At 51.0% G+C, this 19,792-nt stretch overlaps 1 protein-coding gene across 4 annotated transcripts in view; it reads right to left on the reverse strand.

Annotated features, from left to right (window-relative positions):
* Ankrd27 (ankyrin repeat domain 27) overlaps positions 1 to 19,792 on the reverse strand; it is a 51,894-nt gene that overhangs the window by 5,617 nt on the left and 26,485 nt on the right. For 3 of the 4 annotated variants that reach the window (XM_035449207.1, XM_027430293.2, XM_027430291.2), the window contains exons 13-25: positions 17,854 to 17,946; positions 15,961 to 16,088; positions 15,429 to 15,511; positions 14,538 to 14,653; positions 13,368 to 13,460; positions 11,460 to 11,657; positions 9,080 to 9,139; positions 8,849 to 8,968; positions 7,580 to 7,624; positions 5,471 to 5,593; positions 4,659 to 4,856; positions 3,748 to 3,867; positions 854 to 1,015 (exon numbers count right to left, since the gene is read on the reverse strand). In XM_035449207.1, coding sequence (XP_035305098.1) covers positions 854 to 1,015; positions 3,748 to 3,867; positions 4,659 to 4,856; positions 5,471 to 5,593; positions 7,580 to 7,624; positions 8,849 to 8,968; positions 9,080 to 9,139; positions 11,460 to 11,657; positions 13,368 to 13,460; positions 14,538 to 14,653; positions 15,429 to 15,511; positions 15,961 to 16,088; positions 17,854 to 17,946 — 1,539 coding nt within the window. The remainder of the gene's footprint in view (positions 1 to 853; positions 1,016 to 3,747; positions 3,868 to 4,658; positions 4,857 to 5,470; positions 5,594 to 7,579; positions 7,625 to 8,848; positions 8,969 to 9,079; positions 9,140 to 11,459; positions 11,658 to 13,367; positions 13,461 to 14,537; positions 14,654 to 15,428; positions 15,512 to 15,960; positions 16,089 to 17,853; positions 17,947 to 19,792) is intronic. The other variant, XM_027430294.2, reaches the window with a different exon arrangement.

Below are 19,792 nucleotides of genomic sequence, written 5' to 3' on the forward strand. Positions count from 1 at the left end.
CACTGGGGGATTCTAGGCAGGGGCTCTACCACTGAGCCACGCCCCCAGCCCCTCACTGGGGGATTCTAGGCAGGGGCTCAACCACTGAGCCACACCTCCAGCCCCTCACTGGGGGATTCTAGGCAGGGGCTCTACCACTGAGCCACACCTCCAGCCCCTCACTAAGGGATTCTAGGCAGGGGCTCTCCCACTGAGTCACACCCCAGCCCCTCACTAAGCGATTCTAGGCAGGGGGTATACCCACTAAGCCATGCCTCTACCCTTAAAAGTTAAATAAACCTACAATTAGGTTGGATTTATAGGTGACTTTATCATCTCTATTGGGTCAATCAACAACCAAGTAGCTGTCCTTTTGGGGTTTAAAGCCAAGATTTCCCTTGAAGACAGCAACAGAGGAAAGCAACTGTCTTTCCCATGATTGACTGGAGAGAGTAGTGGGGTGGGGATCTAAATTCCTTGAGAATCTGAGGGACTTAAATCCACAAATTAAAACTTTCCATGATGCCACAGGGCTGGCAAATCCAGAACGGCATCTACCCTGCCACTTCCCAGATGTGACAGCATCTGTGTGTCCTAGACCAAGGTGTCTAACAGTGGCCACTGGTACATACCCCTCCTTCACTTGGGCCTCTCGAACTACCCTAGAAAGGATGAGCACCGGCACTTTGAGCACGTCCAACCAGGTGACAGTGGCTAGTATCTGGCCTGGCCAGTGGACGTCTGGCATGCTCACTCAGCACAGGACACCCAGGACCCTGGCTGCTGCCACCTCACATCTGGTTTGAACACAAGGGATCCACAGTGTGCTTCGGGGAGCATGGCGCTGCCTCAGTGCACACGCGCTCCGTGTCACCTGCTCTGCACAGTCCACAGCCGTGTACTGCCTCTTGTTCAGGATGTCAACAGACGCTCCGTGAAACAGAAGCAACTCCACCACCAAGGCGTGTCTTCCCATCACTGCCTCGTGCAGGGCCGTGTTGCCTCTGTTGTTGGAAGCATTGATGGAGGCTCCATGCTAGGAGAGAGACAGGACAGGAGATGCAGAATCTGTGTGACTGCCCACCATAAAATTACTTTTCAGGGGGGGCTGGAGAGATGGCTCAGAGGCTAAGAGCCCTGACTGCTCTTCCAGAGGTCCTGAGTTCAATTCCCAGCAACCACACGGTGGCTCACAACCATCTGTAATGAGATCTGGTGCCCTCTGCTGGCGTATAGGCAGACATGCAGACAGAACACTGTATACGTAATAAAAATAAGGAAATAAATGTTTTTTAAAAATTACTTTTCAGAAATGTAGCTATTGGTGGAAGTACATGTATACCACAGCAGGAATAGGGCGGTCAGAAAAGAGTCTCTGGGAGTTGATCTCTGCCTCGGCCTTGTTTTTGAGGCAGGGTCTCCCCTTCCTGTGGCTTCACCACACAAGGGAACATCTTGCTGGTTCTCCTGCCCCCACCTCCCATATCGAGGTAAGGGTGCTGGGATTATAGGCGCGAACCACAGGGCATCCAGTGTGCATGTATGTGAATTGTGTGCATGCCTGGTTGCTTTGGAGGCCAGAAAAGGGTCCAAATACCCCAGAACACTGATGGGTGTAAGCCACTATGTGGGTGCTAGGAACTGAACTTGGATCCTCTGAAAGAACAGTCAATTAGCTGGATACGGTGGGGCACGCCTTTAGTTCCAGAACTCAGGAGGCAGCGGCAGGCGGATCTCTGAGTTCAAGGCCAGCCTGGTCTACAGATTGAGTTCCAGGACAGCCAGGGCTACACAGAGAAACCCTGTCTCAAAAAAAAAAAAATCAAAACAAAACAAAAAAGAAAAAAGAAAGTGTTCTTAATATGGCCGAAGCATCTCTCTGGCTCCAGAGCATCTACTTTTCACCTGGATTCTAGGGGTGGAATTTAGAATTTAGGTAGCTGGGCTTGCACAAGCAAGCACTTCTACCTGCTGGGCTGTCTCCCAGGTCCATAAAATTATTTTCTAAAGACAGGGTAGTAGTGATATATACCTTTAATGCTAGCACTCAGGAGGCAGGGGTAAGCCTATTTCTTTGAGTTTGAGGCCAGCATGTCTACACAGTGAGTTCAAGGCCAGCCAGAGCTACACAATGAGAACCTGTCTCAAAAAAAAAAAAAAAAAAAAAAAAAAAAAAAAAAAAAGAAAGAAAGAAAGAAAGAAAGAAAGAAAAAAAAAGATCTGATTTTGAGATGATGTCACTATGTAGACCAGGCTGGCCTCAAACTCAGGTCTCCTGGGTACTAGGATTACAGGTCCACTATAAAATTTTTAAAAAACAAATTGGATTTTTTTTGCCTTTTCCTTCAATTTTTAATTATGTTTGTGTGAGTCTGTGCGTGAGAACCTTGGTGCCTATTGAAGCCAGAAGCAGCAGGTCCCCTGGGCTCTCCTTTCCAGTGGTTGTGAGCTACCTGATATAATGTCGGGAACCAAAGTCAGGTCCTCTTCGAGACCCATGGTTCTTAACTGCTGAGCCATCTCTTTAGTCCCCAAATCAAGACTTTAAGCCACAATTTTCTTTTTAACAACAATTTCCTGTGTTAAACAGAAAAAATATTTTCTTAAATTGCTGTGGATCAAAACAATAACAACAACAAAACCACTAAGCAAACGGGATTTACACGTGAGGGTGTGCACTGGGGTGCTTCTCAGGGTGCACAGAGGAACAGCCACCATTTAACAGTGAGTTAAACAGTGACACTGTTGCATTTGGAGTATTTGTGCTGGCCACCAAAACTCCAGGGGCGCTGGGTAGTTTGTTCTGTTCTGTTTTTGAGTTGGCCTCACTAAGTGGCCTAGGCTGGCTTCAGTCTCTCAAGCACAGTGATCGCAGAGGGGGCCACTGTATCAGGCCAAGGTCTCAAGCAACAATTTTTGACACAAACAAAACATAACAACAATCTAAACAATAATCTAAAAAGTGCACATTTGGTTTTCTTTCTTGTGTTATGAGTATTTTGAGATGGAGTCCCTCTATGCAGCAGCCCAGACTGGCCTGGGACTCTCAACCCCTCTCCTTCAGCCTTCCAAGTGCTAGGATTACAGGTATGGGGCACCATGCCTCACTTGGACCCATGTCTTGTTTCCAGCGTGTGGGGTGTGAGAAGGAAGCATCGGGCCCCTGCTTCTTCGGTCTCTGATCTACCACCGACGCGTGCTACTTTTCGAAAGAGGAAAGCAGGGCACGGACATTCCTCACGGTGCTAAGGCCGGGTCCAGACCTTCTGCTGAAGCAGCGCTGTGTCCCTGACACTGGCCCTTCTGCCTCAGAATCGCAAGCAGAAATGCAGGCACACAATTCATCATCCCAGAGACAGGTAGGCATAGGCAGGGTTTTCAAAAGCCTTGTGTGGGCCTGGGGGATGGCTCTGTGGTTTAGAGTGTGCACTGCTCTTGCAGAGGACCTGAGTTCAGTTCCCAGCACCCACGTCAGACAGCTCACAACTGCCTGTTAACTCCAGTTCCAGGGGACCCTTGGCCTTCTTCTGGTCTCTATGGGCACTGCATATACATGGTATACATACATACATACATACATACACATAAAATAAATAAATCTTCAAAAACTATAAAAACAGCCAGGCCGTGGTGGCACACGCCTTTAATCCCAGAACTCGGGAGGCAGAGGCAGTCGGACCCCTGAGTTCCGAACAGCCAGAGCTACACAGAGAAACCCTGTGGGGGGGGGAGGGGAGCCTGGTATGGCAGGGAGGAGAGGGCTCTTACCTGCAGCAATAGTGCAGCAACTTCATGGTGGCCACCAGAACAGGCGTAAATGAGGGGCGTGTTCCCGCCGAGGTCCTTTTTATCAGGTTTTGCATTGGAATCTAAGAGACATTTCACTACCTAGTGCGGAGAAGAAAAACTTCAATGTTAACTGTAATCCAGGAGAAGAACTATTTCTTTTCAGGTGAAATGGACCCTCTGGAGAAAGGAGATGACTAATGCTCTGGGGGCAAGTGGGGGAGCTCTGCACCCACGATGCACCAGGCACTGGGGGTTCCATCTTTATAGCTACCTAAGGAGAGATGCAGCCACTGCTCCCAACGCATGGTGGGAAGCGGTCTGCTGGTCGGTTATCTGCCAGAGATGCTCCTGCCTTTAATACCCCACAGTGGAGCATCCCAAGGCAAAGGAAAACATAAACACACAGACAACTTCCCTAAGAAAACGGACTTCAGGAAGCTACTAGCTTCAAAGCCAGGCGTGAAGGCACACAGCAGTAATCCCGGCACTCAGGAGGCTGAGGCAGGAGCATTGAAAGTTTGAGACCACGCTGAGTGACGTACTAAGACCCTATCTCAAAACAAAATGAAAGCTAATCAATCATTGCCCACTTCTGCCTTGGACTGCCATACAGGGTCTTGATTGTACTTTATAAAATACTGAGCTATTCTGCAGATCTAAAGGGAGTGTAGTGGCCAGCTCCGTGAGAGAGGACACTCACTCTTGTTTCAGTCTGATTGGCGGCGAGGAGGGCGCCGGTACCACCCCAGGTGTGTGGTCCCATTTGTGGGAAGAAGAGAAATGCACTGTCCCTGGGGCTTCCCTGAGCCCCGCCCCAGGGCAGTGTCGTCAAGTGAGGACCTTGGCAAAAATCAAGCTCGGCTCTGCTTCCTGGGAGATGGGGCTCATACCTGAAAGTGTCCCTGCTGGCAGGCCAGGTGGAGCGGCACAGCTTGGCTTGTGTTTCTGGCACCCGAGTAGGCACCATGCTTCAACAGGAGGGGGACAAGGTCCGTCCGGCCATGCAAGGCAGCCATATGCAGGGGAGAGGAGCCGTCCTGGTTGGTCACATTCACACCAAGCCCACTAGCAGGAACCTTTGCCAGTTTCTAGTAAAGGCAGAGGGTGGGCATAAATGGCAATTAATACTTAAGAGACTGAGCCAGAGGTGGCAACGCAGGAAATCCCCTGTTCCCTCACAGCTCCTAGGCAAATTCTGGGCTCAACACGGCCCACGGGTGACTTCCCACATCTTCGGAAGGAGATGAGATACCAAAAGCCTGGCTTCAATTTTTCAATAAAGTAAGCCCCCCACAAGGATGCTTTATCATGCCAGGCAAGAGCTCCAGAGGGAAAAAAATTAATGAAATTCTAATGAGGAAACCAAGTCTGTTCAATAAAAAGCCTGGTACATGGGTGGGGGTGGCGCACACCTTTAACCCGAGCACTTGGGAGGCAGAGGCAGGCGGATCTCTGTGAGTTCGAGGTCAGCCCAGTCTACTGAGTGACTTCCCGTCAGGGCTACACAGAGAAACCCTGTCTCAAAAATAGTAATAGGCGGGTTGAAAATGACCCAAGGAGGGATGATGCTGTGCCCATCACCTGACTGATCAGCCCCAAGGGGACGCCTGTGTCACTCAGGGATTGCCTAAAGAACTTCCTAGGCAGAAAGAACGAGTGCCTCCCACCCCACCCTGTCCCACTGATACAGGGACAGCCAAACCTTCTGGGCTGGAGCACACTTGGGGCACTGGCATAAGGGATGACATAATTCAAGATCCACCGTGCCGATAGCCTCATCCGGATCGTCTAGGTCATCCTCTGTCCACTCCAAAAGGTAACGAACCTAGTGGTGGGGCAGAGAGGAGAAGCAGGAGCTCCTTGGAACTCGGCGGTCACTGACAAAAAAATCATTTGTCCCCCAGCAATAAATCTGCATTCCACCTGTGTGCAGGCCACTCTAAGTCCCCTGGGTAGCACAGAGGGATTAGCCTATCATTTTCCAGAGGGGCGGACGGAAGCTGCTTGGAGGGCAGGCTTTCAGACCCTGGCCCTGACTGCACACTCGTATGCCAACTAAGCAGGTCAGCCCCCAGATCCGCCCTCCCCACCCAAGAGAAACCTCATGAGGAGTGCTCAGTGCTGTGCTCCAGAGCACACCCCAGAATCCCGACTCCGCCCCCCCCAACCAGGGTCTTTCCACTTCCACCTGCCGGCATGCAGGGGAGAAGCAAAGACACCCCCAGACTGGGGCATGCATGGGTCCCAGCACAGGCTGGAGGAATCAGGTCATTTACGGGTGGAGGGCTGTGTGATCTCTAACACTTTGCTCCCTGTCTCTCTCTCTATCATTGCATGTACGTTTGTGGGTGTGCATACATGTGACTGGGGCGGGCTGTCACATACATGCCACAGCCCAAGTGTGGAGGTCAGAGCAGAAGACAACTGTGAAGTCACTTCTCTCCTTACACAGGTTCTAGGTCAAGCTCGGGCCACCTGGCTTTTGCAGCAAGCCCCTCTACTCACTAAGCCATCTCTTAGGCCCTCTCTTGAGCCTTCTGGTCTGTCACAAGGAAAAAAATTCCTTTGCCACACAGGAGTCTCAACCACCACTATGTTCTGCCCAAACGCACAGAACCCAACAACTCCGGTCAGTCTCCTGAAACCGTAAACTGCAATGATCTGTTTTCTCTCGAGCTGTCTTGTGACAATGACAACCCAAAGAGCAGACATGGCCCCACTCAATCATCAGTGAAAAAAAAAATCACTCTCTTTAAAAAAAAAAAAGATTTATTTGTTGTTTTAATGTATGTGTGTGTCCCCCAGGTGCCCACATGCATGCCTGATGTCCACCGAGGCCAGGTGTTAAGATTCCCCCGGGGACTAGAGGAGGCGGCAGTTGTGAGCCACTAACATAGGTGCTGGGAACAAAGCCTGGGTTCTCTGTAAGCACAGGCAAGGCTCCAGGCCCCAAGCACACCTGAAAGCTGTAACTGTGCCCTTGGAAGATGACTCATGCAGAGCTCCGGGTTTGCTGCTTTCAGGAAGTCAATGGAAACTTCGGGTGGGAGCCCCAAGAAGACTGTCTCTACCGGCTGCTGCTGTTGTAAGTCCATGTCCCTGCCTGTGACATCCTAGAGCCCCAAGCCTGCCGGCCCAGGACTCCAATATTTCCACATTCTCTCATGCAACCCTGGCCTTGTTCGGCTTCCGCACTCTTCCCTTTCCTGTAACCTTGGTCTGGGTTCTGGCCAGCATCACTTTGACTCCCAGAATGGCACTGTCTGGAAGGCAGAGGCCATGCTTGCTATGCGATGGCTCCCTGGGAAAGTCTAGCTTCACCACGACAAAGTACATGCAAATTCTATGCAAAGTGCATGTAAAGTCCATGTAAGTTGCCACGGGGACCTTATAGAGAGGCCACATAGCAAGAGGTTCAAACAGAGGCAAGAAACATGAGTGCAGTCATCAATCAGACTGAGAGCTTTGAAAATGCTCTTTCCTGGGATTTCAATCCTGGTCTCCTGTCTCAGATGCCCATTCACTAGCTGGGGCGTTTTTTCAGATCACTCTGAAGACTGTGGAGCCTTCTAGAGTCTGGACCTGGCGTGGGATGTCCTCACTAGGGGCGGGCCTTTGGGGGTTCTACCCATCCCTGGTTGTCTCTGGTTCCCTTAGCTTCCTGGTCCACCCCACGCGAAGAGTAGGCCTCACAGTCCCTTCACCACGCTGTCTCTACAACATCGGGTTGAGCCCCCTTCCTCTTCCCTTACGAGCATCAGGGGCTTTGTCACAGTGACGAGAAAGACAACGCTCCAAAAAAAAAACTCACCATTTCCAGGTCTCCATCAGCAACTGCTCTCAGAAGCTTTTCTACCTTAATGGAAGGAAAACGTGAGTCAGGGAAACGGTTTCAATAATACAGCAGGAATGACGTTAGCGGTCTGAAAACCTGGTGGCCTTCTCTCAGTCGGCAGCTTTCAAATGCATCCCGAGACTGTTCATGGAGAATCACAGAGCCCCTCCCAGTTCATATAAACCGGAACTGCTAATTACGAGGGAGGAGCCCAGGGCGCGCCTTCATGCATTCTAGGCGAGTGCTCTGCCGCTGGGATAAACCCCCAGTGCTCTTTTTACTTTATAATATAAAACACAAGTACATTTCTCTTCTCACTACGTTGTTCAGGATATGCCTCGAACTCACACTACAGCCCCAGCAAACCTTGGGTTGTGGTCTTCCTGCCTCACCCTCCTGAGCAGCCAAGGCAGTGGGTGTCTGAAGAAGCCAGCCGCCCCAGGTCCACTCCTTCATATACTCAACTCTCCTGCCTGAGAGAGTAGACACCCCCCGCCCCGAGAACCAACCCAGGCCTCTGATAGGCTGGGGGCCCTGTCTGGGCACACAGAGTCCTTTCCGTGACTCTGTATGAAGCTCACTGGAGGCCCGCCACCAGGAGAATGCTCTGGGGGTGGGCGATGACCCCACCAGGGTGGTCAGTGACCCACGAGAGGAGCAACGGGCACAGGGATACGATGGCTCACACCTCTGCTGAAGGGTGAGACTGAGCGATTGTGTGGATACTAAATAAGCATTAAGGATGAAAGGGAAAGGACAGACTGTAGACCAGCTTTTTGTGAGGCCTGTACATGTCAGCCTGTAGGGGATGACCTGTGCCAGCCTATTAACAGGGATGCTCACGGGGCGGGGCCAGAGGACATACTCAGAGAGCCTGAACTTAGAACTCCCAGATAGCTTGATACAAGTACATTTTTCTTAGAAGATAGTTTGTCTGTTTCTTGTCCTGCCCCGTATCTGTGTCTCTGTCTCCTTCTGTGTGTGGCTCTGAGTCCCCTCCCTTCCCCCATCCCTCGATGCACACACATTCCAAGAACTGCTGTGGGGAAAAGACCTAGGAGAGCCAGAAAAGGGGAAGACAGCATGGCATGCAGCTGGGAGCATCTCAAAGGCATGCACCTGGGAGTAGAACAACCCAGCTAACTGGTAAGCGGGGTGCAGGCAGGCAGGCAGCTCCGGCCAGCCTGCAGCGCTGCGACTGGCCGGTGTGACACCAGGGCCGGCCTGCCCATGTAGGAGGCTCACCTCCCGGTGGTCCTTTCTGACCTCTTCTTGCCTGAGGCTTGTTGATACGGAAGAGAAGCTGGAGGTGGAGGAACCCTGGCTGATGGAATCCACGGAGCGGGTAGGGGACTGGGCAGGGACCTGTGGGAAGGCGCCACACGGGCATGGTCACAGACACGCCAGGCCTAGAGGAGGGGTGCAGGGCTCGTGACACCAGCAGGCACAGTGCCCCCACAGACTTAAACACTTTACCTCAGAAGGCCTGGGCCTCCGTTCAGAGGACAGACGATGGGCTTCCAGGATGGACAGAATCTAGGGGACAATGAGAACAGGAAAGGCATCCGATGAGGGTCTATGTGTTAGAAGGAGAGAATTTCTGATCACCACACACACACACACACACACACACACACACACACACACACACACACACTATAATTCATTATTTTTTTTAAGAAAAGCTAAAATTTTAAAATAATTGTTGAGAATTTTCCCACAATGTTTAAGACGGCATCTATTTCTACCAAATGTCAGTTTGTTTTATACTGGCGGTGCTGGGCTTCACAAAGGATCTGTCTGCTAACCGTCCCTGGCAACCATTTCTCCTCTTGTGAACAAGAACCTTCTGAAGAGACATTTTTGAGACCTAGAATATTCTATTACTAACTTTGGGACTGGTTGGGGAATCCTACTGAAGATGATGGCTACAACAGATGTCTCAGTCCGGTGCTCTCTTCCTTATTATTCCATTTACCTTTGCAGCTGGCTTGAAAACCTGGCAACAGCAAGAATCTCTGGGGGCTGGAGAGATGGCTCCGTGCTTAAGAACACAGACTGCTCTTCCATGAGGCCCCAAGTTCAGTTCCCAACACCCATGTTGGGTGGCTCACAACCACTTGTAACTCAGCTCTGGGGAGATCCAACGCCCTCTTTGGGACTCCAAGGGCACTGCATTCACAGAGACAGGCGTGCATACACATAATTTAAAATAAAATGAATAGGGCTAGAGAGATGGCTCAGGAGTTAGGAACACCTTACTGTTCTCCCCAAGGACCTAGGTTCCATTCCCAGCAGCCATGTTGGGTGGCTCACAACAGCCTGTAACTCTAGTCCCAGGGGGTCTGATGCATTTATCTGGCCCCAAGAATACAATATACACAGACACACATACATTTGAAAATAAGTTAACTTTTAAAAGATGCATCTTCCTCCAGATGGTGGCAGCACACGCCTTTAATCCCAGCAGTTGGGAGGCGGGGACAAGCAGATCTCTTGAGTTTGAGGTCAGCCTGGTTTACAAAGTAATTTCCAGGACAGCCAGGACTGTTACACAGAGAAACCCTGTCTTGAAAAAAAAAAATCTTCCATTTAAAAATTAAAAATAAAAGCTGGGCAGTGGCAGCACACACCTTTAATCCCAGCACTCGGGAGGCAGAGGCAGGTAGATCTCTTGTGAGTTTGAGTCCAGCCTGGTCTACAGAACTAGTTCCAGGATAGCCAGGACTGTTAAACAGAGAAACCCTATCTCAAAAAACAAAAAACAAACAAATCTTTCTTTTTTTAGAAAGAAAGAAACCATGCCTTATGTCCTGCAAACCCTCCACACCCTAGGACAGATGGAAAACCCAGGACACCTCCTTTTCCTCAAGAGACCAAGCCTGGAGGCACGTTAATCCCAGCACTCAGGCGACTGAGGCAGGAGAATGAGAGTTCAAGGCTAGCCTGGGTTAAATACCGAGATCAGTCTCTAATTTATCAACTCAGTCATTCAAATTTGGGCCAAATTAAAATGAAGTTTCTAGAAGCAGAGATGAAGAGAGAGAAGATGGCGTTTGTCTCTGCAGGGTCTTGTCCTTCACAGCCACAGCCGCCGTCTCAGTCCCACACAGTCCATTGGCTGGTACAGGCCCAGTGCTCAGAGGCAGCTCATAATGACAACACTGAGAGAAACTGCTCACAAAACCGAAAACTCTGTCAGACAGGAACCCATTAACATCAAGGGCCCGAATATAGCAATAGGATGGCAGCCGAGTGCTGTATCAGTCACCTGTTCTGTCCTTGGGGTTCTGACGGGACACGCCCTCAGCGGCAGCCACTAAGAGCACCACGGGTGGGCCCTGCCCACCTCCTGTCCTCTCTCTCTCTCTCTCTCTCTCTCTCTCTCTCTCTCTCTCCTTTTCTCTGCTCCTCTTTCCTCTCTCCTGTTGTTCTTGCCCCCAGAGGCCAGTCTCCCCCCTCCCCTTTCCCCTTTTTTATGATCCCTTTCCCTAATAAAATCCCCTCTGCTTGAACCCTGTGGCATAGTGTCTTTCTCTCTTCATGCCACTTTTCTTTAATTACAACACTGGGTTCTGTCCTTGGATGCTAGCTTACATTTTCTCAGTAAGGCCAGTCTGTAAGCAGATTTTAGTTTTTTTTGTTTTTTTGTTTTTTTGTTTGTTTTTTTTTTGACACAGGGTTTCTCTGTGGCTTTGGAGGCTGTCCTGGAACTAGCTCTTGTAGACCAGGCTAGTCTCGAACTCACAAGAGATCTGCCTGCCTCTGCCTCCCGAGTGCTGGGATTAAAGGCGTGTTCCTGGCTAGTTATTTTTTTTTTATAGTCACATGGCTGCTCAGACATGGAAAGAGCTACCTTTGAGTTCAATGCACACTTGAGTGGTGTTTCTTTCAGTCTGTTCTGAATCTCCGTGGGGGCTCCATTCTGCAGCAGTGTCTCTATAATACCCTGGTAACCCCAGCGTGCAGCAATGTGCAGGGCTGTGTCTCCTTTTTCATTTCCAATATCCAATCTGCAGGTCTGGGCATCATAGTAGACCAGAGCCTTCACACACTGCAAAGACACAGCAAAACCATTATTCTCTCGCATGAAAGAAAGCCTAGGGCAATGTCAGTGCTGCCATGAGCCATGAGTCATGAGCCAGGTCCCGGCTTGACCAAGACTTCACTCACCAAGACAAAAATACAGAAACCAGCAGTTATAATTCAAGGGTTCCACATTCCCTGATCAAGACACTTCATTTTTTTTTTTTCAAAAGGACCCAATTGACTCAGTGGTAGAGCCCCTGCCTAGAATCCCCCAGTGAGGGGGCTGGAGGGGCGTGGCTCAGTGGTAGAGCCCCTGCCTAGAATCCCCCAGTGAGGGGCTGGGGGCGTGGCTCAGTGGTAGAGCCCCTGCCTAGAATCCCCCAGTGAGGGGCTGGGGGCGTGGCTCAGTGGTAGAGCCCCTGCCTAGAATCCCCCAGTGAGGGGCTGGGGGTGTGGCTCAGTGGTAGAGCCCCTGCCTAGAATCCCCCAGTGAGGGGCTGTGGTGTGAATTTGGTGATATAATCTTTGCCTTCTTGTCTAGCATGCAAGGAGGCCTTGGAGGAAATTCCTAATAACAAGCAAAACATGACAGGGGCGGTGGCGGGGGGGGGGGGGGGGGGGGGGGGGGCCCGGGAGTGGGAGGGGGGCAACAACAACAAAAAAATCACCAATTGTCAATTAATAAGAAGTGAGCAGCCCTGCTTACAATCCCAGTGTTTGGAAAGCTAAAGGGGTTTGAGGCTACCCTGGATGACAGACCGGGATAGCCTGTTTCAAAACAAGCTAAAACATAATAAAATTAGTTTTCAGAGTTGTAAAACAAAGTTGGACTACTGCAGATAATTACGCATATTGGAAAAACCTTTAAGAAAATGAAATTGTAGAGTGGACTGCGGAACCATCCAAAATGAATCACAAAGGAGGGGCCGGGTAAGCACTTACTAACAATGCTATATACAGATGGGTACCGCCAGCTACAGCTTCCTGCCTGGATCACCACTTCTTTACTACATTTCCCAGAATCCTCCTTGACTCCTAGTCCCGCCTAACTTGCTGCCTCATTGGCCAAACAGTACTTTATCAATCATCCAATAAGACAGACACATACACAGAAGCACTTCCCCCATCAAAAGGTAACCTCAATTGGGAGAATGCCTCCATCACGTTGTCCTGTAGGCAAGTCTGTGCAGCATTTTCTCAGTTAGGGGTCAATGTGGAAAGCCCCACTGAGTACCTGCCACCCCTGGGCAGCTGGGTCCTGGAAGCAGGCTGAGCAAGCCAGAAAGCAGCTCCCCTCCATGGCCACTGCTTCAGTTTCTGGGTTCCTGCCCTGAGTTCCTGACTTCCCTTCATGCTATACGGTGACCTGCAAGGTGAAATAAACACCCCCCTTCCCAAGCTGTGTGTGGTCATGGTGTTCATCACAGCAATAAAGACCCAAACTAGGACGAGGTAGGGGGAGAGAATACAATCCACACTGTTGTCACTTTCTGACCCCCACGCCTGCCGTGGCACCCATCCCATCATGAGCACGCGCACACACACACACATACACACACACACACACACACACACACACACACAATAAAAAAAAGTAAATAAAATTATAAAATTACATGCCAGCATTTCAATAATTATCAACACAAACCACAACACTGGACTAGTCCCAAATGTGTAATTCTTCACAAGTGAGAGATATGTAAAGCAGCGGTTGGGTGCGGCGGGTGTTACTTACATCCTCGTGCCCGTGGGTACAGGCCAGGTGCAGCGGGGTGTTGCCATTGTTGTCCTGCACCTCAGTGCTGGCCTTGTAGTGCAGCAGCAGCAGCTGGCAGAGGAGAGAAGACAGCAGCTGAGCCCAAGAAGGAGCACGGAGCACCACGGCATCCACAAGTGTGTCCTCCCAGGGGTGGGGTCACGGCCCTATCTTAAAACATTGCACACACTAAGCACGCTTGGCCCTAAATCCAAAATATTATTTCCTTTCTTTTTTCAATATTAGGGGGAGAAACCCAGGGCCCCACCCATGCTATAGATGCTTCAACACAGAGATACACCCCCGGCTCCCCAAACCTGAAAAGTGCTGAGCTTTTGACATAACCCAAGTAGAAAATCCCATACCAGGTCTCATGGGACATGGGCCAAAGCAGAGAAACTCTAAGATACTTACAACCTTATACAAAATTACCTTTAGGCTACGGGCCGGCATTCCAAAATCCGTAAGGATCCAAAATCCAAAACACCCCAGCATTAAGGTGCAGGATCCTCAATCTATACCTCTGTTAAACTATGCTATTGAGCCAGGCGTTGGTGGCACACTCCTTTAATCCCAGCACTCGGGAGGCAGAGGTGGGCGGGTCTCTGTGAGTTCCAGGCCAGCCTGGTCTACAGAGCTTGTTCCAGGACAGCTAGGACTGTTTCACAGAGAAACTCTGTCTCGAAAACCAAAACCAAAACCAAACAAAAATGCCATTGCAGACTGGCAAAATGGCTAAGCTGATCAAGGCACTTGCCACCAAGCCTGACAACCTGAGTTCGATCCCTGGGACTCATGTGGTGGAAGGAGAGAACGGATTCTAACAAGATGTCCTCTGACCTCCACACATACGCTGCGGCTCACACGTATGTGTAAATATACAATACACACACACACACTAGGATATGTCATTGCTTCTGGTCACAACAGTGTTTAAAGAAAAAAACATCTAGAACCCCGCCCTTCCCTCCCTGAGATGACCAGGAAGCTTCCCACCTCAACCCCATCTCCAGGGAGGTGCCTCGGCCTCCGGGTTCCTTGTGCCTGGCAGCAGTAAAGCCAGCCCAGGAAGAGTGCACAGCACAGCCATGAAGTCACCATGCAGAGCAAAGTCGGCTGAACAATGCCACACACCACCCTGCTGCTCACCGTCACACTTTGGAAGCCTTTCTGACATGCCAGATGGAGGGGAGTGGACCCATGATAGTCCGTGGCGTTCACTATGGCACCTTTGGAGACCAGGAAGTCAATGAGGGATGCCTGACCTGCAGAGCAGAAGGACTTCTCACCGGTGGAGGAAGCAGAGCGGCTTCCAATGACAACACTACCTCACTCTCGGTGGCCCTGGCAGGACACCCACCAGGAGACAGGAACCAGGGCTGACATATGTCAGGCACCAAAACTTGAGTCACTGTGGGATGCCCTACAAAGGTATCACACCCAAGTGTACTTCAACAGGAGCCGGCAATGGACCAGGGGCTGGAGAGATGGCCCTGTGGTTAAGAGCGCTGGCTGCTCTTCCAGAGGACCCTGGTTCGATTCCCAGCACCCACATGGTGGCTGACGACATTTGCACCCCTAGTTTTGAGATGGAGTCTTACTACATAGCCCAAACTGGCCTTGAACTCATAATCCTCTTGCCTCAGCTTCCTGAGTGGCTGAGATTACAGGTCTGCACCATCACACCTGGCTCAATGTTGCCTTTAAAGACGGACGTGTGAGCCCCAAACCACAGTTCTGAGATCATCTTAGCAAGCACTCCAGCCTGTCCTCACTGGCCAGTAGAGTCTCCAAGCCTGGAGGACCACAGGAGTGCTCCTCCAGCCTGCCAGGTGACACACTGGCTAACAAGTCCAAGGAGAGGGGGAGTGGGGGCGGGGGGGGGGGGGGGACACACTTGTCAATCTTCCCTGCCCTGTGGGATGCACCCACAACACAGCCCCTGCCAGTACCCCATCAGCTGGGCCCCCACTGGCCCCTGGGGTACCAACCATCCTTCTGCCTCAGTAAATTCCCAGAAGCCAGCCCAAGGCCACATACCACAGAGGGCCGCCACATGGAGCGGTGTTTGACCCCTGTCGTCTCTGGAGAAAGGAGTGACAACTGATGGATCGTTCAACCTTCTGAAACAGAAAGAAGATGTGGGAAAAAAAACACAACAGAGAAAGGCACGGGGAAGTCCCTCCCTGCCAGGCTGCACAAGGCGATGCCACACCGGACACCATTCAAGAGGAGACCCTTCCAGGCTGTTAAAGGACCAGGCCTCTCACTCTCCCGTGGAGTGTGGATCTGAGGCCGGTAGCTCCAGTGGCCATCCCTGCTGACCCCTTCGGCCTCGACGGGACAAACTCACCCACTGAGCATAATGGGAAACCAAAAAGGGTACTAGAAGAAACTGGCACTCACCCCTCTCCCTCCTAAAACCCCTTGGGAAGCCTGGGCAGGAGCTGTGCTGCGGATGTGTTAGAGGCAGGTGTCACCCTGCACTCGCGACAGCCAAGGAACCATGGGAAGAGGCTCTTGAGCCCTCGAATCGCCACCCTGGCTCCCCGCGCCTCCGGGGCCCCCTTACCCAGAGACGAGCTTCTCGCAGTCCTCGCAGGAGCAAAGTGGGTGGCACATCTTTTGCAGGGCGTCTTTGTCCTGGTCATCCTGGCTCAGAAGTCTTCCCACTTCTGTTTGGTTACCGGCTGCAATGTGCTAAAGGTAGCATCCAAACACTATCAATGTCCAGAAATCATCCACCTTCCCAGGAATGGTTCTTTAGGTGTCGTTTCGGTTTGATTTAGCCAAACTTATGACTGGACCCAGGGTGTCACACGCACTAGACAAGCTACCCCATCACAGAGCCACATCCTGGCCCTTCCTCTACTAAGACAGGGTCCCGCTAAGTTGCTTATGCTGGCCTTGAACTCACTCTATACTAAGCTGGCCTAGAATTTGCAAGCCTCCTGAGTAGCTGGGATGACAAGCCTGGACCACCAAGCCAGGCTTATTTTGTTATTAAAATGTTTGTTTGGATTGGTTTTCTTCCCCCCCCCCCCCCCCGCCCGGGATTTTTTCTTTTTTCTTTCGAGACAAGAGTTTCTCTGTGGCTTTGGAGGCTGTCCTAGAACTAGCTCTTGTAGATGGAGCTGGTCTCAAACTCACAGAGATCTGCCTGCCTCTGCCTCCCCAGTGCTGGGATTAAAGGAGTGAGCCACCAATGCCCGGCTGGATTGGTTTTCAAGACATGGTTTCTCTGTGTAGCCCTGGCTGTCCTGGAACTCACTCTGTAGACCAGGCTGGCCTTGAACTCACAGAGATCTGCCTGCCTCTGGCTCCTGAGTGCTGGGATTAAAGGCTTATCTGAGATTACACGGAAATGGCTTGTTCTCTGGGACTGGCTTCAAGCCTGTCTGGGCAGATGCAGACACTGGCTTGGCGACTGAAATGAAACCAGCCTGGGTGGCAGCTTTGGGACAGCTTTCACATTCAATTACTGTTTCTATAAATGCAGAGTCACATTGTTTTTTAAACACCTAACAAAATTTCCAAAGCACTAAGAAGAGGCCTGAAGTCCATCTTAGAACCCCAGTGTGGATTCTGACCTCATTGGCAAAGGCCTCGGCTGTGCTGGGTGACACTTGCCTTTAACCCTGGCACTCGGGAGGCACAGGCAGGAGAATCCCAAGTTTAAGTTCAGCATGGGCTGCGTAGGTAGACACTCTCAAAGCACCAGGGATTAAGGGCATGGCTGAGCTATGGAATACCCGTCTAGAATCCACAGTAAGGGGCTGGGCTGTGGCTCAGATGCACAATGCTTGGTCTTAGGTTCAATTTCCAACATTAATGAAGGAAGTGGGAGAGACGGGGACCGACAGACAGACAGACAGAGCCTCCTTGCTATCCCTATAGCAATCAAGTGGAGCCTAGACTTAAGGGGAAGTAGAAGACAGCTGCAATTAGCAGGAGGACCCATCAGCATACAAACCCACAGGGCGTGCCCTTGGTGACTCAAAGGTGTGCCCCCTCCACGGGCTCTCCCAGAAGCATAAGAACATCAGCAGACTCTCAGAGAAGGTCTGCGCTCATGAGGCCCATGGTGACGGCTACAAACTGCCCCATGAGCCTCCCAGGAGTCAGTGAGCATCTGAACAGGGAGCTTTCTGCAAGCCCTGGAGCATCAGATGCATGCCCGCTCAGCTGAGGTCCAGCACAAAAACACTGGCACCCTGGTCCCAGAGAGGTATCAGCTCTGCCAGGTACCTGGGAGAGGTCCCACTGAGCTGGCCTTGAATGATGGACAAATGTTCCAAGGCCCGGCTGCCCCAGTGTGTTTTGTAGTGGTAACCGTACAGTGTGTGTTGGGGAAGACAGACAGTCTTCCTGCCACCCTCCCAGACAGAACACAAACGAACCTCCCTGGGACAAGACGGAACAATGTTCCCGAATCTTTTCCTTCAGAGGCATCCCAGTGTCTTACCTTAAACAAGCAGTCAATGGGTGTTGATGTCATCTGGGACAGTAAGTTCATCCTCTGCCTGAGAAACAGTCTGTCACCAAATCCCTCGGCATCCTGTGGTCATCAAACATCAGAGACCCTGTCACAGACCCTCCCCATCGATGGCCCAGGTGCCAGTCCTGCCATTCTACCCAGGAACAGTCTTCAGAGGCTCTCCCCACCCAGATCTGCTCCCGGAGATGAAGTGTGCAGATCTGTCTCAGCACACAGTGGGAACCCTGGGAAACGAGCTCTGACGGCGCTGGCCTGGGGCGGCGAGACTACACGGTGAAGAAAGTCATCTACAGGAGCGGAATGTGTCATGTACATGCCACCACTGAAGCCTGGCTTGCCCTGGCCTCCGCCCCTCTCAGACTTCCCTCGGGATGCCCGAATGGCCTGACGCTAACCAGGGCTGTGGACAGTACCACCTGACACACCAGCTTCTACTTCCTGGAGCCAAGCAGCAGGGGGAGTCTTGTTAATGTGCTCACAAAAATGTCAGCCTAATTCCCTGGGAGGAAGAGATCTGGGAAGACTTAGGGGAGCTCCTGACAGAGCCCTCACCGGCTATCGCTTACTGCATTTCAAGGATCCACCAAAACCAACATATTCACATCTTCCTATCAAAGGTAATTCTTGCCTGGACAACAGATATCCAGAAATGTGGGGCTCAGGAGATGCCCAGTGCTTAGGAATACTTGCTGCTCTTCCTCCAGAGGACCTGAGTTCAGTTCCCAGTACTCGTATCAGGGGGCTCACAACTGCCTGTAAATCCAGCAGCAGGGAATCTAATGCCCTCTTCTGGCTTCCACAGGCACTTACATGCACACACACACACACACACACACACACACACACACACACACACACACACACACACAAATAAAAATAAAATCTAGTCAGGCGGTGGTGGCACAGGCCTTTATTGCCAGCACTTGGGAGGCAGAGGCAGGGGGATGGATCTCTGTGAGTTCGAGGCCAGCCTGGTCTACAAGAGCTAGTTCCAGGACATCTAGGTCTATACAAAGAAACCCTGTCTCGAAAAACAAAATAATAATAATAAAATCTTTAAAAATCTAGAAATTTGTATTTTAGAATTTATTATAGTTATTGGTTACTGTCACTACCTGACTGTTACGATGACTGAAACTGTGTGCACACAGGTAATGTTTTGAGGCAAGACTTTTAATACTATGTTCTGTCTCATTGTGGGCTTGCTTTGTTTTGCAGTGCCAGGGGCCTAAAGGTCTATCACAGAGAAATGACTCTCAACCTCTCACTGCAGAATTTGAAGCAAAGTGATCAACACCGAATCTCACCCATAACCCTCACTGGGGGATTCTAGGAAGGGGCTCTACCACTGAGCCACACCCCCAGTCTTGTGCCTATTTTACAAAAATCACTCCTATCAAAATGTTTTCATGCTCACTTGGGCCCCTGGAACCAAATGGTACAATGACAAATTAACTCCTTCACAAAGAGTCTTGGTGGGAGTTGAAGGACATTTTTTTCCGGACAGGTGCTGTTGGGAACTCACAGTCTCCTGACAACAAGGTGGAACAAAGTTCTTTCTTCACATATGTCTAAGTTCTGACTGGGCTGTGGATGAAGCCAACAGTACCTTGGGGAAGGATCAGTTCCAGGGTCTCCTCATGTCTGCCCACCTCCAAGGAGGACTAAGTAATGTGACCTCAGAAGGAGCCCTTTCTGTCCCCAGCTGCCTCATGCTATATAAAGCTCCAGCAATCTGCTTTGTACCGTGACTGACAGCTGAGTAGCTTAGGCCAAGAGAAATATCAAAGGCGCTGTACGGCAGGGCAAACAGGGCTGTCTTCTCAAGTCTAGGGTGCCTACTGAAGGGCAGTGCTGAAAGGTGGGACTCCCAGGACTACAAGAGCTCAGTGGAGCAGTACAGCCC

This window comes from Cricetulus griseus, chromosome 9 (assembly GCF_003668045.3).
Source record: "Cricetulus griseus strain 17A/GY chromosome 9, alternate assembly CriGri-PICRH-1.0, whole genome shotgun sequence".
Lineage (NCBI taxonomy): Eukaryota > Metazoa > Chordata > Mammalia > Rodentia > Cricetidae > Cricetulus > Cricetulus griseus.